The following is a 26,093-nucleotide window of genomic DNA, read 5'->3' as shown; positions in this document are numbered from 1 at the left end:
GAAGGAGTTTTATGCATGTCTTAAATGTTCAGTGTAATAGTTAATATCTATTTCCATTTAATTTCAGCCTTATATGATCCAGAATTTTACTGAATTGGCAGATTATCACAAACAAGGATATGTTAAATCAGAAAAACAACAAATGTCTAAAGAAGCAGAAAACTTCTTAGCTTTCAGAAAAGAAGTAAAACAAATCTCTATAGTTTCCAGTCAACAAAGTGAAAATTTACGGAATCTTCTGATACCTGAGAAGAGGGCAGAACAGGAAAATGCCAATGTTGTTGAGGATAGGAAACCTTCACAAACAAGTTTTGTAACGGAAAATTTACTTCACTCATTAACATCATCATTAAGGGATAAGAGTGAACTGTCTTTAGAGAAAGATACAACTCATCTATTTAGAAAAGATAAATTAGAAGAAAAATTCAAATCATCAGAAATTCAAATTATGGAAGAAGAAGCTGACTTAGAATTTCTGCTGTCTCTTACTGTTCCTAAAGAAATTTCTGTACCTATAACAAAGGAGGAGTCAGGTATGTAAAAATTTAAGTTGTCCTCATAGGTTAAGATAATCTGTACACAGAGATTTTATGTAAATCTTGTCAGAAAGTTATTTACATATATGGTGTAGCATGATATTAATCCTTATTGTAACTTAAATATTTTGGATATGCCTTTGTACTTTTTTGCTTTTCATATCTAAAATTTAAAGAAAAAATTCTCTCTAAGGTCTATATTTAAAAATCAATAGATGTAATGTCACAGTTTGCCCACAACCACTTATTAATATTAAAATATCTGTTAGAATTATATCAATGTGAATTTTAATATGACTGGTATGATCTTCAATTTCAATCCACATCATTGGTTTTTTTTTTTTTTGAAGTATGGAGAATCTGCAAAAAATCTGTAAATTTTTTATTGTGTACAAAATTCACTTTGCATCCACTGTTTTTCATAGAGGTGTGGTTTCAGCTTTGATTTCTCTTGCTCTGCATTGGAAGAAAGGTTTGGGAAATATATATATATATATATATATATATATATATATATATATATTGGATAATAAGATTGCTCTTACTAAAGATATTATCTGATCTTATTATTCAGTATAAATTTTAAAAGTTTATTTTTTTTTCTATCCTTAGTATTTACTCATAGAAACCACAGGCTCTGATAAAATTTACAAAAGCAAAGTTATCAGTAAACATACAAACTATTTAACAACTTAATAAGGTCATTTTCACTAGATGGTTTGCATAACAGTCGAGCAGTCAAAAACTGAAATCAAAAAACTTACCAGGTCAGTTGTAAATAAAAGTGAAATCCAAACTGAATAGTACTGTCTCGAAGCACACATTGTTTAGCAGAGAAGAAGAAATATTTTTCCACTTGGATGGAAACACAAACCATTTACTTGTTCAACAGACAGAACGTAATTTCTTTTATTCTTAATTTTCCATGTTCATTTGAATATCACAAGCTATCACAAAACCACCTTTATATGGCTGCTCTCCCAGTTGACTAATTTCCGCTCTTAGTTTGTATAATTTTTCTAGCTGTCTCATTGGCTAGGACCTTGATCATTTTGTTTCTAAGCTTCTCATTGGAGTTTTACAATTTTTACTTGACAAAGTTCCTCTCTGCTGTTGGAACTACCTGAAAATAAAAAATTGTGTTGTGAGGGATGAACAACTTCGGAGGGTGAAAAACCTTAAACTTAGAATTCTGTCCAAACAATTAAAGTGTTGGCATTAAACTTAGTAAAATTTTACTTCACAAAGTTCCTCTCTGTTGATGGCAATACCTGAAAAATAAAAATTGTGTGTTTCAAGTATGGTTGTATCCGCAAATGTTATTTATTTGTTATTTGGTTTTTAGGAACATTATCAACTAAGGCCATATTGCTCCGGGGATATGCGGTGGTCATTCCCTGACCTTTCCACATCCTCCGTATTTGGTGGTCACGGGCTCGAACCCCGGTCTAATCAAGAAGCGTATGCTACGCACTGCTGCTCCTGCCCACGTGGCTACTGGGGAGCCATCTGCAAATGAATATTTTTTTTCAACAAAGCTCATCGCTACTGTTGAAAGCTAAATAAAAGTTGTGTGTTTGTTTGTGACTTTGAAACCTTATCAAGTCTACCTACACTGAGTGTGTTTTCTGAAATCTCTGAATCTACTTAATGTGTAAAAATTTCCAAAGTAAAAAGGTTAAGATTTAAAACTAAGCAGTTGACTTGTTATTGTCAATAGTTAGCAAGACCCCCAGGGGCTCACATCTGGTGAGTTTGGGCTTGGCACACCTAGGCTGGATATCATCATTCTTTCTTGGTGATTCCTTTATACTTCTCTCTCTCTCTCTCAGAGTAACTTGGAAATATTTTTTTTGGCTAGTGCAGCCAGGGCCGTTTTAAGAACTCTCTGGCCCCCCCCGGCAAATTTCCAAATGTGGCAGTTTAAATTCAGTTTTAATCAATTTTGTTTTAATTTTTTTCTGGGTCTCTCTTAGTTGCATTCCTAACCTTATGTATTAAAAGAGATACTAGAAACTATGTTCCATCACCATGTCAAGGTGGAAACCCGTCGATAGAGTTTTTTTTTTTTTTTTTTTAATTTTTTCTTGTCCCCTCACGCACACACATCTGAATGGAACGTGGTTCAAATGAATGTGGCAATAGTAGCAATCGAGGCATGTGATGCAAAAAAGCAAGCTTATGCAGCATCAGCCAAAAAAAAAAAGCCATTTCACACATCATTCGCTCTAAACTTTTGTCCAATTCCTTGAGTATATTTAAGCTATCAACTTCCACAAAGACAGATGGACTGCTTCCTGATAGCAAAGTGTTCAGAAACAACTAAACACACAACAAGACATACATTACTATCAGGAAGCAGTGATCACCAGGATGGCCACTTCCCAGTACCCATCCATGTCATTAGGAGGCAGGCTGCAACTATTCATGTACTATCCTTAAGTGGACTAAATTCAACATCAACAGTAGTAGTGCAAGTCCTGTGGGGACCAACAAAGTAGAATAAAAATAAATCATGCCCGAAAGAAGGAACCAGAAAGGCCTATATTAAGTAAAAGTCCAAGACATTCAATTACTTTCCAAATAGTCGTTCAATATTGAAGATGAACATATAGTTTGGAGTACGTTCCAAATTCATTCAAACACAATAGTCTCATATTTCAGGTAAAATCCAAATAGAAATGTGCAGCTTTAAAAGAGCAAAACAGGTTTGAATTTAAGTACTGGTTTAAATTAAACCCAGGACAAAAATATAGATTGCATCAGATTACGTCTTGACGATAGATGAAAAGGAAAGACCTGGAAAAGAATTCATTGCAAGATAAGAGGTTGATAAAGGTTTTTCATCTTGTAAAAGCAGATTTGGCAGAATTCTGCATTTGTTGAGAGTTGTTTGATTGGCAAGGAAATTTTTTCATATTCAGGAGCAATTACACCAAAGACAGAGAATACACATAATCTATAGTCATCATGAATAGGATAGTTGAATATAAAAAATGACAGCAATCTTCCCAAGTACCATGAACATTGATCAGAAGTTAAATTTGCCCAACTTATAATTTAGGGATCTGTGTCCAAGTAGTTTGTGTATAAGTTTGGAGTAAATCATGTAGCAGTTCAGTTGGTTAATAACAAAATTAACACTCAGAAATAAGAGTTTGTAGAAACACCTGAGGGACAATTCTCTCACCGAGACTGCCACTTGCTCATAAGAATTTGTAGTCATCTGATTTTCTCTAGTTTAGGGGTAGCTGAGATGTTCATGACAATTCCATAATGTTGGAAGCTACTAGGCTTTTCATACTAACAAAGAAATGTTGTTCAAGATTTAGGCCTAAATGGATGTCAGATGAACTAATTAGACATGTGACAGAGAAGAAAAATGCATGGGATACATATAAATTAACATGTGACACAGAAGTCTGTGATAGATATAAGCTGGTCTGTAACCAAGTTACAAAGGAGGCTAGCCAGGCCAAGGCAGATCACGAGAAATATTTGGCAAAGGATGCAAAGAAAAACAGCAAAGAGTTCTTTACTTATGTAAACTCTAGAAGGAAGGGGATGAATCAGATTGGTCCACTTGATATCGATGGTTCAACTGTTGATGATCCTGCTCAGGTAGCTAACAAACTAAATGAATATTTTGCATCAATAGTCACACATGAGGAGTTATTGAGGGAGGGGAATGCCAGAGGTGTATTCAACTCTGGCAGTAAGCTAGATAATCTTGTAATAACTGAGAGTAAAGTGGAGGAGAAATTGTTGAAGATAAACCCAAGAAAGGCACCTGGGGTGGATGCAATCTATCCAGTTATATTAAAGGAGGTGGCAAAGGAAGTAAGCAAACCCTTAGCCATAATTATGAGAGCTTCCCTGGACTCAGGGGAGGTACCCATGGACTAGAGATGTGCAAATGTGTCCCCAATCCACAAAGGAGGATCAAAGGGGGGGGACAGGTAATTACAGACCTGTTAGTTTAACTTCTGTTCCAGGGAAATAATGGAGGCACTGGTTAAAGAAGCATTGCAGGATCATCTAGAGAAGACTTCAGTTATAGCTCAGACACAGCATGGGTTTGTTAAGGGGAAGTCTTATCTGACTAATTTGATTGGATACTATGATGTAGTCACAATGGAACTGGATGCGAAGAATAACTTTGATATCATATATTTGGATCTTAGAAAAGCCTTTGATACTGTTGCACATGGAAGAGTGCTGCACAAATTGGAGCAGTGTGGCATTGGAGGCAAATTGCTGCTATGGATAAAGGGATGGTTGAGTGGGAGAAGACAGAGAGTGGTAATCAATGGACACTGCTCTTCTTGGACTAATGTTATTAGTGGAGTCCCTCAGGGTTCGGTGTTGGATCCATTGTTGTTTTCTGTATTTATAAATGATATTGATGATGGTATATCAGGCTTAATGTCCAAGTTTGCAGACGATACGAAGGTTGGCAGGATTGTTAATGACACTAATGACAGTACACTGCTGCAACAGAATCTAGAAAAGTTGAGTAGATGGGCTGATAGGTGGCAAATGAAGTTTAACATTGACAAATGAAAAGTACTACATATGGGAAGCAGTAATCCCAGAGTAACGTATCAACTCTGTGGTACCACACTGACAGTGGTAGAGAATGAAAAGGACCTGGCAGTAATTGTGCAGGCAGATATGAAGTTTTCTGAGCAGTGCAGACGGTCTGCAAGAATAGCTCATGGTGTCTTGTCAATGATATATAGGAATTTTCTAGCGGGGATAAGGTGATTATCCCCTTGTATAAGGCAATGGCCAGGTCACATCTTGAATAATGTATACAGGTCTGGAGGCCTCATTTTAAGAAGGATGTAGAGCTGTTGGAACGAGTACAGAGAAGGGCAAAAAGATTAATGAATGGAACAAAGGGTTGTTCCTACGAAGTTGTTGCTTACGTTTTGCAAATTACAGTGTCTGGAGACTAGGCACCTGCGACTTGATGTGATTGAGGTGTATAAAGCCTTGAATGGTTTGAGCATGCTCAATGCGGATGGGATTCTTCCTCTTGCTCAGAATAATCGCCTGAGAGGGCATAAATTCAAATTGAGGAAAGACAGATGTAGGATAGATGTGTAGAAGTTTGCCTTTAGCCAGCAGGTGGTTGATTGGTGGAACAAACTTCCATCTGTCATAGAAGTTGATAGCTTAAATAGATTCAAGGCAGAACATGACAAACATTTGAAGCGAGTGGATGGGTGAAATAAGGGTGTTTTTTTTTTTTTTTTTTTTTTGGCTGATGCTATATAAGCTTGCTTTCTTGCATCATGTGCCTTTGCTAATGCTAATGTTTTTAACAGGATAGGATTATTCATAGGATGATTTTTCCTAATAAAGTAATTGGTAAACCAGTAGTAAGTCTAGGGAAAAGGCAACTGTAGACTACTTGTAAAGCTAATATACATACTTGCTACACGCTCTGGTTAGAACAAGGAGAAAACAGTGTTGTGGTTGTACAGAAAACAATGTTGAATGGTAATTGGCTTGGCCCTGTGGAACCAAGTTCTAGCTGTTGGTTGCAATTCTTTATAAAGTGTGGCAATGTGGCAGCTTTATATAGAATTGTTTTCTACATCAGCATGTTCGGGAGGCAACTAGAGGGAGTAATACTCTTGATTTGATTATCAGTAGTGATTCTTCATGCATTAAGAATCTGCAGATAAATGAACCACTTGGTGGCAGTGATCACAGTGTGCTGAAGTGGGGAGTTACTCAAAAAGGTAACTACCATTAGGGGTAAAGGGAAGGGGTATTGCTTTCGTAAAGGCGACTACAATGGACTGAGACAGTATTTAAATTCTATACAGTGGGATCAACTGATGATATTGCCAACAGCAAATTCAAAATGGGAAGCATTCAAAGAACTTATCGTGGAAGCTACTAGGCTTTACATACCAACTAAGAAATATTGTTCAAGGTTTAGGCCTAAATGGTTGTCAGATGAACTAATGAGGCATATGGTAGAGAAGAAAAATGCATGGGATACATACAAATTAACACGTGACACGGACGCCTATGATAGATACAAGTTGATCTGTAACCAAGTTACAAAGGAGGTTAGGCAGGCGAAGGCAGATTACGAGAGATCCTTGGCAAGGGATGCGAAGAAAAACAGCAAAGAGTTCTTTACTTATGTAAACTCTAGAAGGAAGGGGATGAATCAGATTGGTCCACTTGAGATCGATGGGTCAACTGTTGATGACCCTGCTCGGGTAGCTAACAAACTAAATGAATATTTTGCATCGACATTCACACATGAGGAGATATTCAGCGAGGGGAATGCCAGAGGTGTATTCAACTCTAGCAGTAAGCTAGAGAATCTTGTAATAACTGAGAGCAAAGTGGAGGAGAAATTGTTGAAGATAAACACAAGAAAGGCACCTGGGGTGGATGGGATCTATCCAGTTATATTAAAGGAGGCAGCAAAGGAGGTAAGCAAACCCTTAGCCATAATTATGAGAGCTTCCTTGGACTCAGGGGAGGTACCCATTGACTGGAGATGTGCAAATGTGACCCCAATTCACAAAGGGGGATCAAAGGCTGACACAAGTAATTATAGACCTGTGAGTTTAACTTCTGTTCCCGGAAAATTAATGGAGGCACTGGTGAAAGAAGCACTGCAGGATCATCTAGACAAGACTTCAGTTATAGCTAGGACACAGCATGGTTTTGTTAAGAGGAAGTCTTGCCTGACCAATTTGATTGGATACTATGATGCAGTCACAAAAGAACTGGATGCAGGGAATAACTTTGATATTATATACTTGGATCTTAGAAAGGCTTTTGATACTGTTGCACATGGAAGACTGCTGCACAAATTGGAGCAGTGTGGCATTGGAGGCAAGTTGCTGCTATGGATAAAGGGGTGGTTGAGGGGGAGAAGACAGAGAGTGGTAATCAATGGACACTGCTCATCGTGGACTAATGTTATTAGTGGAGTCCCTCAGGGTTCAGTATTGGGGCCTTTATTGTTTTCTGTATTTATAAATGATATTGATGATGGTATATCAGGCTTAATGTCCAAGTTTGCAGACGATACGAAGGTTGGCAGGGTTGTCAAGGACACTACTGACACTATGCTGCTGCAACAGGATTTGGAAAGGTTGAGCAGATGGGCTTCGAGGTGGCAAATGAAGTTTAACATTGACAAATGTAAAGTACTACATATGGGAAACAGCAACCCCAGAGCAACGTATCAACTCTGTGGTACTACACTGACAGTGGTAGAGAATGAAAGGGACCTGGGGGTGGTGGTGCAGGCAGATATGAAGTTCTCTGAGCAGTGCAGACGAGCTGCAAGAGTAGCTCATGGTGTATTGTCAATGATATATAGGAATTTTACTAGCAGGGATAAGGAGGTGATTATTCCCTTGTATAAGGCAATGGTCAGGCCACACCTAGAGTACTGTATACAGGCCTGGAGGCCTCATTTCAAGAAGGATGTAGAGCTGCTGGAACGAGTACAGAGAAGGGCAACTAGATTGGTGAATGGGACAAAGGGGTTCTCTTACGAAGAAAGGCTTAAGTTTTGCAAATTACAGTGTCTGGAAACTAGGCACCAGCGGGGTGATCTGATAGAGGTGTACAAAGCCTTGAATGGTTTGAGCATGCTCAATGCTGATGGGATTCTTCCTCTAGCTCAGAAAAATCACCTGAGAGGGCATAAATTCAAATTGAGGAAAGACAGATGTAGGATAGATGTGCGGAAATTTGCCTTTAGCCAGCGGGTGGTTGGTGGGTGGAACAGACTTCCATCCCTTGTCGTGGAAGTTGATAGCCTAAATAAGTTTAAGGCTCAGCTGGACAGGTATTTCGAACGAACAGAGGGGTGAAGTGGAAGTGGTTATTTTTATTTATTTATGTTACTTTTTTTTTTTTTTTTGGCTGATGCTGCATAAGCTTGCTTTCTTGCATCAAATGCCTCTACTAATGCTAATGCTAATGCTAATTCCAAGAGTACAGTGCTGGAAAATGATTTAAGCTTCTTAAATTTTTCATTTATTTAAATTTTTCTTAAATTTTTAATTTATTTAAAGGTTAATCTGTTGTCAATTGTTAGCCTCGAGTACTTGATTGTTGCAATGCAAATCACAGAGAAATCATTAGTTTTAATCAGAGTAGGCCCAGTGGCTGAAAGCTGACCCTTAATACAGTGTTGGTCATGTGAAATTCCTCTGTGGTCTCAAAAATTTGAAATATCAGCAAAAATAATTGTTCAAAAAATAATTCAGAATTGTTCATTTTATTGATTCCACTGATTTCAATCTTTTATGAACACAACCTGTGAAAAATCAGTGTTCTATATTAAAAACATATTTTTTATTAATTTTTGGAAATTAAAACTCATGTCACACCCTGAAAACCTGTGCTTTGATTTGAGGCTTGTTTCACTAACAGCAGCATTCACTGCATGAAACATGAAGTGCACCCTTAAACATTTTGATTCCAGACAATGCGTCAATGTCACAAGCCAGCGAGCATTGCTTATTGGAGGAAAGCACATGGCAGTAAAGCGAAATTACCATCAAAATCTCTTCATCACATGTTAATTATATTATACCTAATTATATGCATGTTAGTCAACACATGCATATAATTAGGTTTAACTTAAAATTATGACTTTTTTCTAATTGCGATTTTTTACTAATTGTGAATTTTTACTAAATGTGTGATAATTAACAAACATTTTTAGAATTTTCTGCAAACATTCAAAGAAACCATTTTCAACAAATATTAGGAGTTTCAGCTGTGTAGACAGAGTAGATGAAGCACAAATCATTATTTGCATGGGTTCGAATCAACCCCATGTGATAAATGCAGGATTAAGGACCCTAGTTGTTGATATTTTTAATTTATTTGTTTTTGATCAGTTTTGAAAGCTCTTGTAGAGGAGCTTTCAAAAATAAATTTGATAAATAAATAAATTTGATGAATTTGAAGTGTTGGTCAAGACATCAAAGGTGGATATTGTTGGGATAGCAGAGATGTGGTGTCACACAGATATAAGGAATGCTGAACTGGAATTTGGGGAGTACAATGTGTACAGAAAGGATAGACAGGATAGAAAGGGAGGAGGTGTTATGCTGTTAATTAAGAAAAACATAAAATCAAAAGAAGTGCATCCAGTTGATAAAGATGAACAGTGCACTGTTGAGTCAGTTTGGTGTGACATTAGCACTGCGAAAGCAAAAATAAGAGTAGGAGTGTGTTATAGGCCTAATGACTCGAATGAGTACAATGAACAGTTGTACAGAGAAATAGAGTGGGCTAGTAAATCGGAATGTCTTATAATGGGGGATTTTAACTTCCCAGATATTGACTGGAACTTGTGGGTTGGTCACTCACACACTAGTCAGACTTTTGTGGATTTATTGGATGATTGTTTTCTGCAGCAGCATGTTCGAGAGGCAACCAGAGAAAGTAATACTCTTGATCTGGTTATCAGCAGTGATCATTCATGTATTAAGAATTTGCAGATAAAGGAACTACTAGGTGGCAGTGATCACATTGTACTGATGTGGGATTTACTTAAAGATTTAATTACCATAAGGGGTAAAGGAAAGGGTTTTTGCTTCCGTAAAGGTGAGTACAGTGGTCTCCGACAGTTTTTAAATTCTGTACAGTGGGATCAACTGACGATGTTACCAACAGTAAATTCTAAGTGGGAAGCATTCAAGGAATTAATTGTGGATGCTACTAAAAGTTTCATACCTATTAAGAAATATTGTTCAAGGTTTAGGCCTAAATGGTTATCAAATGAACTAATGAGACTCGTAACAGAGAAGAAAAATGCATGGGATGCATATAAATTATCAAGCGACTCAGAAGCCTATGTCAGATATAAGCTAGTCTGTAATCAGGTCACAAAGGAGGTTAGGCAGACGAAGGCAGATTATGAGAAATCCTTGGCAAAAGATGCTAAGAAAGACAGCAAGGATTTCTTTACTTATATAAACTCTAAAAGGAAGGGGATGAATCTGATTGGTCCACTTGACATCGATGGTTCGACTGTTGATGATCCTGCTCAGATAGCAAACAAACTGAATGAGTATTTTGCATCTACATTCACACATGAGGAATTATTAAGGTTTGAAAATGGCAGAAGGTTATCAAATTGTAGCAGGATACTTAATGATTTTGTAATAACTGAAAGCAAAGTGGAGGAGAAATTGTTGAAGTTAAACATAAGAAAAGCACCTGGGGTGGATGGGATCTATGCAGTTATATTAAAGGAGGCGGCAAAGCAACTAAGCAAACCCTTAGCCATGATTATGAGATCATCCTTGGATTCAGGGTAGGTCCCCATGGACTGGAGATGTGCAAATGTATTCCCAATTCACAAAGGGGGATCGAAGGGTGACACGAGTAATTACAGACCAGTTAGTTTAACTTCTGTTCCGGGTAAAATAATGGAGTCACTGGTTAAAGATGCATTGCAGGGTCATCTAGACAAGAATGCAGCAATAATTCAGACACAGCATGGGTTTGTTAAGGGAAAGTCTTGTCTGACAAATTTGATAGGATATTATGATGTGGTTACAAAGGAACTGGATGCAAAAAATAATTTTGATATCATATATTTGGATTTCAGGAAAGCTTTTGACACTGTTGCGCATGGAAGACTATTGTTCAAATTGGAGCAGAATGGTATTAAGGGTAAGTTGCTACAATGGATAAAAGGATGGTTGAGTGGGAGAAGACAGAGGGTGGTAATAAATGGGTGCTGCTCTTCGTGGACTAATGTTATTAGTGGAGTTCCACAGGGTTCGGTGTTAGGTCCACTGTTGTTTTGTATATTTATCAATGATATTGATGAAGGTATATCAGGCGTAATGTTGAAGTTTGCAGATGATACAAAGGTTGGCAGGGTTGTTAATGACAGTAATGTCAGTGTACTACTGCAACAGGATCTTGATAATTTGGGCAGATGGCTAAGAAGGGGCAACTGAAGTTTAACCTTGACAAATGCAAAGTACTGCATATGGATAGAAGTAACCCCAGAGAAATGTACCAACTGTGTGGTACTACACTTAAGGTGGTAGAAAATGAAAAAGACCTGGAAGTAATTGTGCAGTCAGATATGAAGTTTTCTGAGCAATGCAGACAGGCTGCCAGGGCAGGTCATGGGGTTTTGTCAATGATATATAGGAATTTTGCTAGCAGGGAGAAGGAGGTGATTGTCCCTCTGTATAAGGCAATGGTCAGGCCACGCCTTGAGTACTGCGTACAGGTCTGGAGGCCTCATTTTAGGAAGGAAGAATTTTAGGAAGGTTTAAGTTCTGCAAATTGCAGTGGCTGGAGACTAGGCACCTGCGCGGTGATCTGATTGAGGTATATAAGGCCTTGAATGGGTTGAGCACGCTGAATTCTGATGGGATCCTTCCACTTGTTCAGATTACGAACCTAAGAGAGCATAAATTCAAATTAAGAAAAGACAGATGTAGAATAGATGTGCAGAAATTTGCCTTTAGCCAGCGGGTGGTTAATTGCTGGAACAAACTTCCATCTGTCGTTGTGGAAGTTGATAGGTTGAATAAATTTAAGGAGGAGCTGGACAGGCATTTGGAGGCAATGGTGTGATTTTTTTTTTTTTTTTTTTTTTTTGCTGATGCTGCATAAGCTCATACACTTGCTTTCTTGCATCACATGCCACTACTACTACTACTACATCCTTCCTAAAATGAGGCCTCCAGACCTGTACACAGTACTCAAGGTGTGATTGCCTTATACAAGGGAACAATCACCTCCTTATCCCTGCTAGTAAAATTTCTGTATATCGTTGACAAGACACCATGAGCTATTCTTGCAGCTTGTCTGCACTACTCAAACTTCATATCTGACTTCACAATTACCCCCAGGTCCTTTTCATTCTTCACTACCCTGAGTATAGTACCACCCAGTTGGTACATTACTTTGGGGTTACTGCTACCCATATGCAGTACTTTTCATTTGTCAATGTTAAACTTCAGTTCCAACCTCTCAGCCGATCTGCTCAACCTTTCTAAATCCTGTTGCAGTAGTGTACTATCATTACTGTCATTAACAACCCTATCAACCTTTGTATCATCTGAAAACTTAGACAATAATCCTGATATACCTTCATCGATATCATTGATGGATTCGAATAATAACATTAGTCCTTGAAGAGCAGTGTTCATTGATTACCACTCTGTCTTCTCCCACTCAACCATCCCTTTACTAATAGCAGCAATTTGCCATTAATGCCATACTGCTGCAATTTGTACAGTAGTCTTCCATGTGCAACAGTATCAAGTGTACAACTTCCACAAGGAAACAATTTCAAAATATATAAGGGATTTAACTCATACCTTTTTATAGGAAGTTCTTCAGCTTGACACTCACATCAAATTAATCCAATTAATACATTATATGAAACTAAATTTATGACATGATATTATGATTTAAAATTGCTAATATATACGGGTTTCTTAAAAATAATCCTGTATTCAGTTTCCATAATCTACTCGCTGCCAAAAGGAAGAGCAAAGCGAAGTCAATGTACATCAACCCACCACAAACTAAACCACCCAGCAGGGTCTATTCTTTTTATATTGCTCGCCCATTTTATCTTTCTCGCTGTTTGGTAAATACATATTGGCTGCAGAAATTGACATACTTTCAGACATTTTTACAAGAATTAATGAGCTAAATCTTTCACGCCAAGGAAAGAACATGTTGATATTCATAACAAGGGACAGAATTGCATCTTTTCAACATAAACGTGAATTTTGGAAGAGGTGTGTAGAAAAAGGCAGTATAAATGCTTTCCAACTCTGCATGATTTTTTGATAGAAACAGAATCTAGCTTGGAAGAAACTATTTATAGTAGCATTGTCCAACATTTAAATGGTTTTCAACAGGTATTTCAGAAATACTTCCAATCTTCTACCGATGCTTTTACCTGGGTCCAAAATCCATTGTGTTTCAGAGAAACCAGATGATATGTCTGTGCAAAATTACGAGTGTTTGATAGATATTACATCTGATACTAGCTTAAAACAGAAATTCAGTGAGCTTTCATTGGTTGAATTCTGGTGGAGGAGTCTTCAAGAATATTGACAAGTGTCTAAATGTGCAGTGCTCATACTTCTTCTGAGGTCTGCTGACGAGGCTAGTGGGAGCCAGACGTGTTCAAAGCCGCTAAGTGGATTTTCTTATTTATTGATTTGAAATGATTGTTTTTCTAAAACTTTTGATTTAAATTTAGTAGTATAGCATTATTTTGTGATTTTCTGATTAATCTGGTGTATTTATTCTTTACTCGGCCTTGTAATTGCATAAAAGTATCAAATACGGTAAGGGTATCAAATCCACATGTTACAAGTTGCAGCTCTGCTGAACGAGAAGTTTTTTAGCCATATTTAGCCGCTTTATTGACCAATTGTTACATCAAATTATTTTCTATAAGTAGCTTATGGACCTAGTCAAGATCGTTAGTTTATTCTGAATTGAGACAGCGAGAGTTGGAAGTTAATTAATACCTAAGTGTCCGTAGATTTACCGTTCATAACTTGCCGCCTTTGTTATACGATACAATGTATATCCCGAACTAGATAGCGTTAGTATAGTATATAATATAATATTGTCAATTCATCAGTAAAATCTATTAATTTTGTTAAACTTCATTGTCAATTAAATTGTACTTTAACTAAATACATATAATGACTTAGATTACAAACATAACATAATTAATTAATACATAACTTGATACGCAAGTTATATAAAGGGAACTCGTAGATAATACTTGATACTGAAAAATATATATAGCGTTATAACTGTGTTGGGATACAAGTTTAGGGTTATAATTTTGTACTGAAATTGAAATTTTATTGAAATTAAATCGAAATCATGACTCAGACCTGAGCAGCAAAGCAAAAGGCTCAAGCTAATGGGAGTGCTGTGGCTCAGAGGAGAACTGAGGGGGGCAGTTGCCCTCTGAATCACAGCCTTTTAAAATGCACTGCTTGCATGATGTTTGTGGAGCAATCGGGTACGGGACATGATATTGCCATAGGGTATGTCTTTGTATGTGCGCGATGCAAGGAGTGTAACGAAATCAGGCGACAACTCAGCGTTGTTATGGGCCTATACAAGAGCTTGAAGGACAGGGTGGATGCCCTCGAAGGATCTAAATTGAGGGGCCCATCAAGCTCTCAGCTGCCCACATCAATGCCAGAGCTTGCACTTGGTCATCATGCAACACAGCAGCAACCCCCAAGGCAGAATGCGCTGCCTGAATATGGCAGCGCATTCAGGCTAAATATGGCTAAAAGTGGAACAAGACAGGGTATGTCTGCCAGGGCAAAGGTTGATGATGTTGTAGAGCGGATATCATCTTTTAAGGGCACAAAAGGTGATATAGTTGTACACGTTGGCACTAATGATATTAAGAGAAGGAGACCAGCAGAATTACTTAACAAGTACAGGTCACTGTTGAAAAAAACCGTGAATTATGGTTGAATTTGAAAGGTCTGCAATTCTTCGACCTGTCTTCGTCTTGTCGAAGCAGGGGACCACCCCCTGCTTCGACAAGACGGGTGGTCCCGGACCGGCCCGACTGAGATCAATTGGCAGGTGGTTCTTACTGCTTGGGTCAACTGTGTTCCAGTAAGTCTCCCTCCCTTTGGTCCTGGGACGGGATCAAGGCTTATTGGTTACGTGGGTATGGTGCTCTTATGCGAGCTTGGCGTTCCATTTGTGTACGTGGGCGCCTCCGTAGCCAGGTGGGAAGGAGCAGCAGTGCGTAGCACACGCTTCTTGATTAGACCGGGGTTCGAGCCCGTCACCACCAAATACGGAGGATGCGGAAAGGTCATTCAGGGAATGACCACCGCATATCCCGGAGCAATATGGCCTTAGTTGCTAATGCTCCTAAAAACCAAATAACAACAACCATTTGTGTACGCAGTAACTGCTCGTTCACGAGTGGGCATCCCCTCGTAGGGCTCTGTGGTGAGGTACTTAGGACATCTGAAATTTTTATCTTACTCATATGAGTAATTTAAATTCTATTTCTTCTGGGGCCCCAACAAGGCCCCTACCTAATCGAGATGATGACGCAGAAAACACCTCTGTAAAAAGAGCCAGAACTGAAGATACACCACCATCAGTGACACTGCTCTTCCTCGTTCGACCGGAGAGCAGTCAGTTGGGAAGATGCCGCCCTTCTTTATCCAGAATGGATTAAAAGGGTTGGCAGGATCACCCAAATCTGTAAAACGACTGCGTTCTGCCGACCTTTTGATTGAAGCTATAAATATAAAACAGGCGGAAAAAATCCTGAAAGCCACATCAATAGGGGAAATACCTATCACCGTAACCCCCCACAAAACGTTGAACTCTTCACGAGGTGTCATTTCAGAGTGGGACCTTCTTCATGTCTCTGAAGAAGAGATCTGCTCTGAATTGAAAGAACAAGGAGTGATGGCTGTCAAAAGAATATCCATGCGAAAGGATGGGAATCTCGTCCCTACCCGAGTTCTCATCCTAACATTTAACACCCCACGGCCTCCAAGTTCCATCAAGGCAAGGTACTTAAACTGCCCAGTGAGGATTTATATTCCAAACCCACTGAGGTGTTTCAAATGCCAAAAATATGGCCACTCACAAACAGCTGGTTGTGGTAACCCTGCCTGTGCTCGATGTGGTGCAAAAGACCACGAGAGCAAGGAATGTTCAGCTTCCAAACCGATCTGTGTAAATTGCCAACTAGAGCATCCTGCCTATTCCAGAGCATGCCAGCGGTGGAAGGATGAAAAAGAGATCTAAAAACTGAAAACAGAGCTGAATATCTCCTACCCAGAGGCTAGAAAACACATACAACCAATAAATAGCGGGAAGTCTTCATATGCTCAGAAGGTTTCTGCGAAGTGCACTATCGGTACTCAAACAGAGATGACTGTACCACCAAGAGAGTCATTCACTCCAATTGCACGCTATTTATTGAGTTCACAAAAGCCCACCAAAAAAACACAGTCAGCTCCCACTCCTGTATCCGTACCTCCTAGTGCTCCACCACTACCAAAACCAAGTGGTAAAAAAGAGCAACCAATAACAACAGAAATAATGGATGTAGAGGACAAGGAGGTACTGGACGAATCAGTCTTGGAACTCTTTGTGGAGGAAGAAATGGACACCGGACAGCATCCATACTTCCCCAAAAGAGATAAACCCAAGACTGATAAAAGTAAGCCCTCAGCAACTTGGAAGCCGCCTGATGGACCCACCAAGTCAAAATAATGGCTAAATTCCTGCAATGGAATTGTCATGGATTCCGGCGAAATACTGATGACATCAAGGCCCTCCTGCAAAAGCACGAGCCAGTTTGCTTTTGCTTGCAGGAGACTTACCTAAAGGCAAATGATGATCAAGGCCCTCCTGCAAAAGCACGAGCCAGTTTGCTTTTGCTTGCAGGAGACTTACCTAAAGGCAAATGATGATCCCACCATGCATAACATCTCAATTTTTCATAAGGATAGAATTGCAGATGGTCCTACTCGTGTAGGAGTTGCTATCCTTGTGGGCAACCAGACCCCAGTTCAGCCCTTGCTAACTACAACCAGCATAGAGGCTGTTGCAATTCGCCTTACAGTGGGATTTTTATTAACCGTGTGCTCTATTTATTTGCCACCTGGGACTGACATCTCCCAGGAAGACCTTGATGATCTTGTAATGCAGTTGCCTTCCCGTTTCTTACTTCTCAGGGATTTCAATGGACATAATACCCTGTGGGGTAGTGCTAGCATCAGTGGAAGGGGTCGAGTCATAGAGTATATGCTAAATGACAATGACCTTTCCCTTCTAAATATTGGAACAAACCCTTCTTCCACATGCCTACCCGTACGTTTTCTGCCATTGATCTCTCTGTCTGCTCCCCTTCTCTACTCCCTTCACTCACTTGGGAAGTGGAGGAGAACCCATATGGAAGTGTTTACTTCCCTGTGATAACCTCGTTACACAGTGGGAGACTGTCTTCCTTTCAGGTTACCATGGTGGAAGACTGATCAGGCTGACTGGACTACCTTCCAACATCAGGCAAATTTTGACCTCAGTACCATTAGTCAGGAGCCTATCAATGATGCAGTAACGTACATCAGAAATTATTGTCCAAGCAGCTGCGAATGCTGTCCCAAAAACATCTGCCCGGTTTCCACCATTTCCCAAACCATGGTGGAATTCACAATTCACAGCAGCAAAAAAGGCTCAAAACAAAGCATGGGGGATATTCCACCGATATCCTACCACGACCAACCTTATAGCCTTTAAACGCGCACGAGCCAAAGCACGCTACATCCGCCATCAGAGTCAAAAGGAATCGTGGATCCGTTTTACTTTGTCAATTACTCAGTCCACTAGTACTAAGTTGGTCTGGGATAAAATCCGGAAAATGAAGGGAAAATATACATCCCATACTTCTTCAATCTTAGATTATAATGGATGCACTATTCCAGATCCAACTGCAATAGCCAATTCTCTTGGGGAAACATTCTCTAACATCTCTGCGACATCTTCGTATTCCCCAGAGTTCCTGGTCCTGAAACAGAAAATCGAATAAAGTCTAAGAGCGTCTGTTCCTACAATGGGTCATTCAGTATACAGGAACTGAAAAGAGCTCTCATTCTTTCCAAGGCCAGATAGCATCCATTATGAAATGATTAAGCATCTTTCACCAAAATCTGTGGATCATCTTCTCCTTCTATATAACAGAATCTTTATTGAAGGGCAGTTTCCGGATTCTTGGTGCAAGGCAATCGTTCTTGCCTTTGGTAAGCCAGGAAAGGATCCAAAAGTTACAACTAATTATCGTCCAATTGCTCTGACTAGCTGTCTGTGAAAAATTCTGGAGAGAATGGTAATTTTCATTTAATATGGTATTTAGAATCAAATCACCTCTCCAATATCCAGTGTGGCTTCCGAAGGATCCGCTCCACTCTGAACCATCTTATTAGACTGGAAACATCCATCCGGGATGTTTTCCTAAAACGTGAACATTTGGTGTCTGTATTCTTTGACATGGAGAAAGCGTATGACACAACTTGGAGATTTGGCATCTTAAAAGATTTGCATAGCCTTGGTCTTAGAGGGCATCTCCCCATTTTTATTAAAAACTTTTTAGCCAATCGATCTTTCCAAGTTCATGTGGGATCCTCACTCTCTCGTTCCTTCAGCCAAGAGGAGGGAGTACCACAAGGATCAGTATTAAGTGTCACGCTTTTTGCCATCAAAGTAAATTCCATCACAGAACAACTTCCTCCAACTGTAAACAGTGCCCTCTATGTTGATGACTTTAGCATATTTTGTCAGTCATGCAACATGAGGGTTATTGAAAGACAACTGCAAAAAGCCATTGATCACCTAAATCCGTGGGCACTGTCTAATGGATTCAGGTTCTCACTGCAGAAGACTGTTTATGTACACTTTTGTTGTAAGCGTAATCTTCATCCTGAACCTGTTTTTTTTTTTTTTTTTTTTGGTAGTTGTTGGCGCATAGGCTTCTGTGGCCATAATGCACCTCCCAAGGTTTTTTTTGCAGTACTTTGATCCAAGCCCGAGGCGGGAATGAAACCCGCGACCTTTGGGTTGCCAGGTAGGCACTTTACCCACCTGGCTAGCCCGGTCGGCTCCTGAACCTGAATTAAGGCTTGGACAAAATGCTATTCCAGTAGTGGTGGACACAAAATCCTTGGGACTCGTACTTGATAAAAAGCTGACCTTTCTGGATCACATCTGTCAACTCTGTACAAAATGCACAAGAGGCTTGAATATTCTCCGCTCTCTCTCTCCTCTACATCTTGGGGTGCGGACCGATGCACCCTTCTGCGGCTTTACCGTGCGCTTGTACGATCCAGACTAGATTACGGGTCCCTGGTATACAATTCAGCCAGAGACAGTGTACTTCGATGGCTGGATCCTGTCCATCATCAGGCTCTCCGCATCGCTATTGGAGCATATCGAACATCTCCTGTCCAGAGCTTATACATCAAAGCAAACGAACCACCGTTATCACTCCAACGCAAGCAGTTCTCTCTAAAGTATGCTTTAAAACTGAAATCCCTGCCAGACCATCCTACGTGGCCATTTGTTTTTGAGCCACAATGGGGAAATTTTTACAACACCTGTAAGACTGCCAATCGTCCTTTTGGTATTCATCTCCAAGAGCTACTCGAAGAACTTAATATCAAGGTAGACAAGGTTGCCCAAACACCAAAGCAACCCCTTCCACCCTGGCATGCTCATGTTCTAGCATGTGACTTGTCCCTTAAAAATTGGGGAAAGTCGGACACTCCATCATCTGTCTACCTGCAGCTCTATTCAGCACACTGAACTGAACATTCTGACTTCGCGCCAGTTTACACAGACTGCTTGAAGTCGGAATCATATGTAGGATCTGCTGCTGTCTTTCCGGACACAACCATATCACAGCAGATTCTCCCCGAATGCAGCATACTGCAGAGCTGCACGCTATAGAGTTAGCCTTGGATCACATTAGTAAATACTAGGGCTTGCTTAAAACCAAGAAATTTCAAAACTGAGTTTAACCGAAGTTTACTCTTAAAACCGGTTTTAAAACCGATTTTCTCAGACTTAGGGAAAATAATTAAAAGCTTATAACACAGGTATTTATTTTATCTTGGGTAGATTGTACAAATCGTAATCAAATCTTTTAAACAAAATCTATCACCTCTTATAGTAAAAAAAATAAAAAAATTAAAATGCTCCAAAAAAGTAACCAGCTTGAGATTATACAAAATTACAAATTGTATTCAAATCCTTTGAATAAAAACTATCTTCTCGTATAGTAAACAAAAATAATAAGCCCTATAATAATAAATAAATAAAAATAATGTGAAAAAAAACAGCTTGGGGAAATTACTTTACTATTTATTGCTCAGCTTTTTTCTGAAAATGATCCTTTAAAAAACACAGTATATTAAGTTTTCCTGATAGACTTGACCTTATTTTTGTGTTAAAGAGACCAGTGATCGAAAACACTCTCTCAGATTGGACACTTGTTGGTTTAATGGTCAGCAGGGCTCTATAAACTCTCTCTCCAGCTTTTCACTTCTACTGCTAGTTGCCTCCATAATTTTAAATTCTTTGCTGATTTCCAATTCACTCGGATATTTTGAAGGCTCTTCAGTTAATCTCTTTATTACACTATCATACTCTCGCATGAGTGTATCTCCAACATTGGAACTAGACAAGTCTTTGTTTTCTTCTAAAAGAACAGTTCGTTTATTTTCAGTTTCTTCATTCAACGCTAAGACTCCTTCGGAATGTTTTGCAAATAATCTCTGTTAAATCTCTTCAGCATGCATTTTCAAAACTTGCTTACTTGGAAAATCAAAAGTTCTTGAACATGAATCTTCTTTCCTAAACTTTTTGGGGTTGTGTAGATAGCTCAGCAAAGCCACAGTTTGGCAATTTCGTCTTGCATTGTAACGCTGCAAAAGGCTTTGGTGAAACTTTAAAGCAAATGGGTTTTCTGTGTATCAAGCTTAGCAAGCAGAAATTCTATTGAAGACTCCTGCTTTAACTTTAAGTAGGTCTGTATCTTCTGAGGTTATAGCCAAGGGAGGTTTCAATTCATCACGTTTCAGAACATCTTTAACAGCCAACTACAGAGAATGTGCAGCACAACGAACAGATATCATAATACCCTGAACACGTAGATCATGGAAGATTTCTTTACACACATTTGTATCACTAGAGTCTGTAGTCTCAGATTCTTCGATATCTTTAGTATCATTATCTTCCATATCGAGTTTTCCAGATTGTTCCTGAGCAAGTAATTTAAATGACCTTATCATATTAGCCCTGTTGTCCGTTGTTAAAGAATACACTTGTTCTAATTTAATTTTGGTAATTCATTCCAAGACCTCTGAAGTTGAAATTTTCGCTATATAACTAAGCAATTTATCTCTCTAAAAGGTCATTTTTATAATGGAAATTTCACTGTGCTTTCATCGTTATCATATGTTCCATTATAAGAATCAATTTTGTGAACATCTCTGTGATATTTTTCTGAAACACATTTCTGGAGGTCACTGCCATAAAACAATAAAAACAATTTGCACTTTCCAACTTATTGGGCTTTTTTGTTAGCACAATCTATTATAAACGGATAGTAAACTGAATCTTATTGCATTTGTGATAATCACGATAACTGGAATTGTGTGGGTTTTTATGTTATGGTGAAATGTGTTCCCATTCACTGAAATCTTCAATCATATAAGAAACATAAATAAATTTTCAGGATCTTCTCTTCATTCCTATTTACTTATTACAATGTTGAAGGAAAAAGGACCAACAGAAAGTGCAAGTGCTGGCAGTGCTAGGAAACGAAACAAAATTGATTTAGAAATGAAGATGATTAATTAAGAAGTACGAAACAGGATAAAGTTTTTCATCTATTGCATGGAATTAGGTCTCGCTGCTTCAACAGTGAATACTATTTTAAGGGACAGTGCACATATAAAAGAACATGTTAAAGGATCAACGCATTTAAGATCAAGAGTGATCACAAAACAGCGTTTAGGTGCTATATCAAAGATGAAAAAGCTATTAATAATATGGATGGAAAATCAGATTCAGAAACAAGTGCCCCTGAGTTCAATGGCCATTCAAGCAAAAGCAAAACGTATTTATGAAGATATTAAGGATAAGTATGGTGAACCCCATGCCAAGTTCGTGGCAAACAACAGGTGGTTTAATAGGTTCAAGCATCGCACTGCTTTCCAAAACATTAAATATATGCAATGAAGTGGCCAGTGTCCATTCTGCAGCTGCAGAGAAATTTTGTTCGAAAAATCCCCTTCTAAATTTCCAGAGCTCTCAACTTCTACAGTGGCGTGCTTATCAGTTGGTGAGTTAATTCTGGCAACGATGCTTGAAAGGTAAAACTTGCTGGCGTTATGTCTGTCTCCTCTCTCTTGTAATTTTATAATTTTGAAATTTTTGTAATTTTGTGCACTTTTGTAATTTTTCATGCGCATGAGATAAAAAAATTTAATAAATGATTCTATTTACGTGTTTGTTGAATATTTCTTTTTTGCTTCAATCAAATTCACTATGCATAGTTGTGAGTGCTGCATAAGCATTTAGGGAAATTCCGACTTACGTAAAATTCTGACATGTAGAGTTCTGCAGAACACAACCCTTATGTAAGTCAGGGAGTGGCTGTACAAGTTTTCAAGAGACGACGAGTTCTGCTGCAAATGGAGCAAGAAGAATGCTGATAAAATTAGCTGAGTACCTCCATGGCACATCAAAGTTTCTTGAGTGAAATGGATGTAGCACATTCAAGTTTTTCGTGACTCAAAATGATACATGTAGAATGTTTCTGTCAGCTGCGGCAATCAAACTGGAAAAGGTAATTTAACCACAGGTGACACTCATATAAAACTCGCATCTTTTATTGTATCCTATTGTATCAACACCATATTGAAAACAATTTCAACCATGCCGTGAAAGCTCCTATAACATTTTCTTGAATGATCTTTGCTGCTTGAGTTGATCCTCCTGCTAAACTATACGGAAATTGTAATTCCAAGGTGTCACCAGTTCCTACAACATGATGTCCTAAGGAGAGCTGTTTCATTTGTCGATCATTAGATTACATCACACAGCTGTCTCCTTGTGCCACGGAGACAGCTGTGTGATGTGGTTCCTGATACTGCAGGCACAAGATTTGGCAACTGCTAAATAATCACTATTGATTCAAGAGGACTAGCGGACTAGTACAAATAGACCAGACAAACATCCATAGTTAGCTCTCATGTCATCACTGAGTGCTCTTTCAAGGTGGAATACTAATCATGCAGAAATACTACATGATTAGTAGTATTTCTGCATATAAATATCAATTTTTGGCAATGGCTAAGGATCTCAAAGAAAAAAAAAAATTCTACCATTTTGTAAATATGCAAAGATCATTTGCAAAAATATCCTGTTTTTGAATTTAATAGTGAGAAATATGTTTCTGAAATTGAGAATGTTGTGGTCGATTTTGAAACCAGATTCAGTGATTTTAAAACAATTGAAGACATTGTTCAATATATTTCTTATCCATTTAATATCGACTTGGATACAAAACAAATTTCAGAAAAAATCGCTGCGATTTTTCACATGGAAAAAATATTACTTGAAAATGAAATTATTACATTGCGAAATGATATCTTCCTAAAAGCAAGGTCATCAGAAAACGAGTTTTGGAAATATGTTTGCCGAGAAAAGTACCCAAATGTTAAAAAATGCAGTGAACTTTTAAATTCCTGTTTTGACTCCACATATCTATGGGAATCTTTTTTTTTTTTTTTTTTTGTAGTTGTTGGCGCATAGGCTTCTGTGGCCATAATGCACCCCCCAAGGTTTTTGCAGTACTTTGATCCAAGCCCGAGGCGGGAATCGAACCCGTGACCTTTGGGTTGCCAGGCAGGCACTTTACCCACCCGGCTAGCCCGGTCGGCCCTATGTGAATCGGCCTTTTCGTATTTGAAACAAACAAAGACGAAGAATCGCTCTACTCTTACGGACTTGCATACAGAAGATTCTTTACAGTTGGCCTTATCGCAGTATATTCCCGATTTTGAAAGCTTGGCAGATGACATGAAGGCAAAAACTTTGCATAAATTAAAATTTTAAATACGTATGAATTTAAAATAAGAATTCTGAATTGTATTGAATTTTAATATTTATAAACAACATTTTTCAATATGTGTTGATTAACTTTTTTAACCTTGTGCAATGAGATGGTAGATTCTGGCATATTTTGAAAGAAAAAAGTAGATCATATCACAAATTAAGTTGACCACCCCTGCTGTACACGAATACTTAAATAATGAATTTCTTCATTATATTAACACCATTTTAATTATAAAAATTTATTTTTTTACAGCTATATTTTTTGAATTATTAACAAATAACGATACAGCTTGGAATTTAAAATGATTATCACTAAAGTAAACATTGATTATCATTTCAGTAGATTTTTTTGTTGTTGATGAACTTCATTGTGTTCATATTGTGGTTAATATAATCATTCAGCTGAACGCAGCAAGCACATGATACATATTGAAACATTTAGCTTGGTCATGCTAAAGCAAACATGGTGAACTACATTGATAAGTGTCTTCAGAAATGAATTTAAAAATGCACTTGTTAGAAATGTACTTATTTAAATGAAATTACAGTATGTGATTTTGTATTGATTTTTGTTAAAAGTAGATTTGAATGCAGATTACTTTTTTATAGAAAACTGCACGTGTAATTAAAAAAGTCATAAAAAGGAATCAACCAAAAGTACTTTATTTTTCATTTTTAATTATTATTGTATTTGAGAGAATTAAATGAGTAAGATTTTTTTTTTTTTTTTTTTTTTTTTTTTCCAGACATAGAAACCAAAACTAGTGCAAGCTTGGATGAATGGCTTGACAGCATATCGAAGGATTAATTGTAAATGTTTCCTTATATCATGTTACACATTGTTTTATGATAGAAAAACGATATATTTATTTAATAATCCAGAAAAACCTACACACTATGGGTATATAGGTCATGTAATAAAACATTAATATCTGCTTTCTTCTTGCATACTGATAAAAATAAATAATGTATATTGCAGTGAAATAAACATTAGACTACAACACTAATTCAGTTAAGAGTTCACAAAATTTGAGGTTTGTGAAATGAACAATGTAAGAAAATGACAGTTGTGGTTAATCAAGTATTCAAACACAATTAGCCATAACAAAATAAATTTCTGCTGATAGTCTAGAATTGCCTTATAAGGTCAGAGTTCACAAGAGAGAGGGGTATTACAAGAATATCACTGTATTCGTGTGGGTTTGAACCACAGTTGCTCGCATGTACTTCTGTATCCTTACATTTGACCACTCAGCTATAAGTATGATCTTTAAAAAATAAACTGACATCACTGTTTGGAAGTCTTATTATTCCTTTGAGAAATAAATCATTGAGCCTCAACAGTCTAAGATCTTACCAAAACAAATTTATTTTAGCAAGAGGCATAAATACATGTCAATAGACTATAATATATTTGTTTTTTGACCTAGAAGAGAGAAAAACAAATTTAGCATTTATCCAATTGTGTTGTCCCAGTATTTTAACAGCCAGCTCATTTCAGTTATTTTTTTAGAGACAGAAAAGCACAAGGTGTTAATAAATTTACTGTGCTCCTTTATAAATAACATGTACCCAGGCATGGATAGTCATGAATTTGAAAGTTGTTAGGAGTAATTATTTTTAGCAACTTTTAATCTAACTCATTTTTATTTTATTTCTCCCCCCCCCCAAATAAATTAGTAATGTAATAAGTTGTAAAAATCATGTTACACCCATGGAGTTCACATATCAATTTATTTCAGAACTAAACACCTATCTTGTTTGTTTTTTTTTGTGTAATTTTTTTCCTTCAAGAAAAAAAAATTAAACAAAAATTTAATCAAAAAAATGAAATTCATTCTCAGGGGAATAGCTTAGATT

The 26,093-nt window shown here is 37.8% G+C and overlaps 1 protein-coding gene across 1 annotated transcript in view; it reads left to right on the top strand.

The window, feature by feature from the left end:
• LOC150088365 (uncharacterized) overlaps window positions 1–25,893 on the top strand; it is an 87,297-nt gene extending 61,404 nt beyond the window's left edge. The window contains exons 4-5 of the mRNA XM_090370744.1: window positions 68–533; window positions 24,980–25,893. Coding sequence (XP_090226870.1) covers window positions 68–533; window positions 24,980–25,041 — 528 coding nt within the window. The 3' untranslated portion in view covers window positions 25,042–25,893. The remainder of the gene's footprint in view (window positions 1–67; window positions 534–24,979) is intronic.
• Window positions 25,894–26,093: the final 200 nt, after the last annotated feature.

The sequence above is a fragment of the Mastigoproctus giganteus genome, chromosome 3 (assembly GCF_048544385.1).
Source record: "Mastigoproctus giganteus isolate SK-2022 chromosome 3, ASM4854438v1, whole genome shotgun sequence".
Taxonomy (NCBI): domain Eukaryota; kingdom Metazoa; phylum Arthropoda; class Arachnida; order Uropygi; family Thelyphonidae; genus Mastigoproctus; species Mastigoproctus giganteus.
This window is presented reverse-complemented; position numbering and strand designations above follow the sequence as displayed.